The 4674-nt window shown below is 37.5% G+C and overlaps 1 protein-coding gene across 1 annotated transcript in view; it reads left to right on the top strand.

The window, feature by feature from the left end:
* Positions 1-382: 382 nt before the first annotated feature.
* LOC106880252 (cytoplasmic dynein 2 light intermediate chain 1) overlaps positions 383-4674 on the top strand; it is a 35307-nt gene continuing 31015 nt past the window's right edge. Inside the window, exons 1-4 of the mRNA XM_052976656.1 lie at positions 383-556; positions 1705-1757; positions 3266-3321; positions 4571-4605. Of these exons, the coding sequence (XP_052832616.1) occupies positions 546-556; positions 1705-1757; positions 3266-3321; positions 4571-4605 (155 nt within the window). The 5' untranslated portion in view covers positions 383-545. The remainder of the gene's footprint in view (positions 557-1704; positions 1758-3265; positions 3322-4570; positions 4606-4674) is intronic.

Raw genomic sequence — 4674 nt, forward strand, 5'->3', positions numbered from 1 at the left:
AACAATGTGGAGTGAGAAATAAGGAAAGGGGCGACGGGAAGAAAGAAAAAAGGATAATATGGTAGAATGAAAGAAAGAGGTGGAGAAAAAAAGTTGAGAGAGAGAAAGGGAGGAAAAGAAAAGAAAGAAAGAGAAAACAGGGGATGGTGTTAATTTTTTAAAAGCCTTTTTCCCAGTGCTCTATAATCAAAACATATTCACACTAAAATGACACGACATTATTCACGTTAAGTTACTTGTGAAATAAATAAATTTTTTCTCACATATAAAATCTTCATTTTTCTTATTTTTATCATGTTAAACATCGACAAACGATTCCTCTGAAGTCCTACTAACCATATACTTGTTGCACTAACCAGAATGATTGACCCTGTAGTTAAATATTATCAGCTGCTAATTACCTTCTCAAAGTGGTTTCCCTTGGTTACCAACAACCGCTTGGACGAAGTTTTTGCAAACTTTATTCCCGAAGTTTATATTCATCGTCGTTTCTGTGCTATGAATTAATTTATAGAGGTGTGTTCTGTAAACGTTAACGTAACGTCATGCCAGCCGGGTGAGTGGTTGTGCTTGTTATTCCCTTCCTTGACTTTATATATCTTCTATTTAAAACCGCCGAAACCAGCCATACAACTAGTTATTGTGTGTGTGTGTACACAAACATATAATGTCTGTTGTAAGCAATCGGGGTGTTCAACCAATATTTATGTATGTTTATATGCGCACACACGCACACAGATTGATTGATAGATAACGTTACACGACATCCACGTTTGAGTGTGTTAAATTATAAGGCACAAAAAGAGAATGACTCTCTCCAGACACAACAGAATATGCTCCAACACACGATCTCATATAAAGAATCTTGAAAACCAAATCCCAAAACGAAATATATATATATATATATATATATATATATATATATATACCTACTTACACATGCATATAATAAACAAAATACATATACTATATACACGTATAAAACAACACACACGCTTAACTAGGAGGAATTTGACAGTGTCGGTCATCAAGTTATACATTTTTGTATATGCCTATGTATACAATGTATGTGTGTATTATAAATGCAAATTGGGATCTTTTTTAAAACGGGGGCCACATTTTTCATTAATGTTTTACGTAGTGTTTTTGGTACCGAAAGACTTTCAAACTTCGTATACTTATCTATTTTGTGTGAAATGGCGATTCCTTTTTAATAATTGAAACATCTCTTGTCGAAATCCTGACTGTGCCGTTGGCACACATATAAACCCCATATAATGGCTCAGTGGTTAGAGTGTCGGGCTCACAGTCAGTGAGTTCGATTCCCGGACTGAACTGTGTGTTGTGTTCTTGAGCAAGACACTTTATTCCACATTGCTCCAGTTCACTCAACTGTAGAAATGAGTTGTGGCGTCACAGGTGCCAAGCTGTATCGGCCCCTTTGCCTTTCCCTTGGATAACATCGGTGGCGTGGAGAGGGGACGCTCGTATGCATGGGTGACTGTTGGTCTTCCATAAGCAACTTTGCCTGGATTTATGCCTTGGAGGGGAACTTCCTAGGTGCAATCCCATGATCACTCATGACCAAAAGGGGGCCTTCACCCTTTACCCTACACACACACACACACATACACAAAGGTTTGCGTATGTAAAGATGCAATATAATTTGTGTTGTTTTTTTTTTTCTTCTCTCCATTCCTACAGACCTGGGCAGATTATATGGGATGTTGCTATTGAACTGGCAGACCAGAAGACAGGTAAGTCGCTATATCGAGATACAGGTAAACATGATAGAAGCATAGTGTCTTGAATGTAATGTGAATCTCCCCTCGGCCCCATGGAGGCCTTTAGAGCTGCCAGTGCCCAACTTAGGTTTCATGGTTTGAGGCAGCAAATGAGATGTATATCTCCTGGATGGGAAGCTGGGTGTTTTGTTGAACCAGCAACCTTTGAAACCTGATCAAAATGATGAAATAGGGGTTGCACAAACCATCGAGAGTGAACCACTATGTGGTTGTTCCACCTGCTAGAAAAAGCAGCCACATTTCCCTCCAATAAGACTTCCTAGCACTTTCAAATGTTTCCATATGGAAAAGTGTTTTCAACATTACAAAGCAAACCCTCTGATGGATACCTCAAGGGAAATGGAAGCATGGCAGACCAAAAAAGCAACACAGAAACTGAATGACTAGTAGGTGGTTATACTTGGGGCCAACTACAGTCCATTGCCAAAGATCAAGACAGATGAGGGTTCTGTTGGTAATTCCATATGGAATTAAAGGATTAAGAAAAGGAAGAATATTTTCCCGTGATCTGTCTGTTACCAGCTCTTCTTAATGGCACAGCAATAAGCTGATGCAGCACAGAAAATAGTGTTCTGACCAGAAATACCATGTTATGCTTTGAAGTAGATGTGAATCCATGATTTATGAGTTGATATTTCCATGCATTATCCATGTGACCATTTGTCTCGACAGTGGCATGAATGGTTAAAGTGCAGACAACAGGTTAATCATTTTGTTACCATATTTCTGTTTAAAAACACTGCTTTTGTTTTAATTAATTTTGAAAATAATGTAAAATTTAATTACATGATTTTAGCCAACAGACAGAACTGTTAGTGTGTTGAACAAAAAGCTTAGCGCCATTTCTACTAGCTTTTTTACTTTCCTGCCAAGGTTAAATCTGCTTTTTGTCTTTCTGGAGGTCAATAAAATAAAGTAGCTGTCAAGTATTAAGGGTCAATGCAATCAACTCTCCCCTCTCCCTAAAGCTGCTGGCTGAGTATCAAGACTGGGAATAATTATTAATCTCATGTTTGGAGAATAGAATAACAGGGAGTTTTGTGAAAGGTTTTCGTTTAGACCCCTTCAAAACAGGAAATTTTTATCATGGAAGCAGGAGTGGTTTCAGATAAGTTGATTCTAAAACAATAGAATATGATTCAAAGACATTCCAGCCATGACCCTGCTGTCCTTTTATGGGTGTACAAGAGATTAGTTTAGCGAACATTTTCTTTCTCACTAATTTCAAATTGGCAGGGTGTGAATTGAGGGAGATTTGGCTGCTATATCTAGTCAGTCAAACACTCTTCTAAGGACTCATTCATATGATAGTAGTCATAGTGATGGTAATAATTGTTTCATTTCTAGTGATGATGATGCTGATGGTAATGATGATTAAGATGATGATGGTTGTAATATAAGTAGTAGTAGTAGTAACAGATATGTCTATAATTCCCCTCAAACTGTTATATCTGTTCCAGTTGGTCCCCAGGTGGAGAAAGAGTCAACCATTCTCATCACCGGAGCAAAAGAATGTGTAAGTCTACAATATTTAATAATCATCTGCGTTGTTTGAACTTTTTTCATTCTTTTCATACACACACACACTCATACACACACATATATGCATTGGGCCTCGTGCAGGCAATGACTGAGAACTTTAGCAATATGCTGCGTTTGAGTAGAAGACCCATCAAGCCAAGCAAAATTGTAGTCGTAGCAGATACTGGTGTTGTGCAAGTGGCACCTGTGCCGGTGGCTTGTAAAAGCACCCATTACACTCTCGGAGTGTTTGGTGTTAGAAAGAGCATCCAGCCGCAGAAACCATGCTAAATCTGACTGGAGTCTGATGCAGCCCCTCAGCTTGCCAGTTCTAGTGAAACCACCTAACCCATGCCAGCATGTACAACAGATGTTAAATGATGAGGATGAGTTTTATATATACAACATATATACAAATATATATCAATAAGCATCTATGTATGTGCGTGTATGCGTCAGATTGAAGACATTTGAAAGGATACACTGAATGTAATTTGTAGAACTCTACACGTGCTCCCTTTCGGGTGAACGTTCTGTGTCTAGTTCTGGAAATTATATTTTATAAATCGACAGACTACGCTGATGATCCTGCAGATATTTACCTATGTAAATATTAACAGGTTTAAACCATGGTACGTAGGTTAATCGTTTTTTTTATTTAGTATTTTTTCATTTGTCTTACCCTTTTACAGTCTGTTGTCTCTCTGAAATTTTCACTGAGAACATATTCTTCGTGGTTGGATGATTCGGCATCTATTTCTAGCATATAGGAGTCCACTTTTGCTGGTCATTCCTCTTATTTTTGTGTATATATATATATAAGCTTACAGCTTATAAGCTATCACTGTGAATTGACTAAAGAAAATAGTCTAATATTGGGGCATATAAACCTTGATGAATAAAACTGGGTTTTCTATCCACATGGGACTGAAACCCACACTTCTATGTTTTTGCAACATGTGAGAACCCCTGGACTGTCATAAATTTACCATCCCCCCAATCCAGCCCTCTGCCTTTCAAATATAAAAAACAAACAACTCAACTAACACCCTCCTCCTCTACTCCACTCTGATATACACCATTGTTTCATTTGATAGCATAAATATCTCATGGAATGCTGGTGTATCTGTTGATTGCCTCCATTCCAGTGTATTCCTGGCATTTACTGTACCAATTATATCATATGAAATATTATTCTTAACAAAACCTTTTTCTATAAATATTTAAATTCTTTTTTGTTGCAGGGGAAGTCGTCCATCTTGCCAATGTATCTAAATCAGTGAGTTTTTGTAGACTTTTATTTTTATTATTATTATTGTTGTTGTTGTTGTTAGCGAGGCGAAAGACA

Source organism: Octopus bimaculoides, chromosome 25, assembly GCF_001194135.2.
Source record: "Octopus bimaculoides isolate UCB-OBI-ISO-001 chromosome 25, ASM119413v2, whole genome shotgun sequence".
In the NCBI taxonomy this organism is placed as follows: domain Eukaryota; kingdom Metazoa; phylum Mollusca; class Cephalopoda; order Octopoda; family Octopodidae; genus Octopus; species Octopus bimaculoides.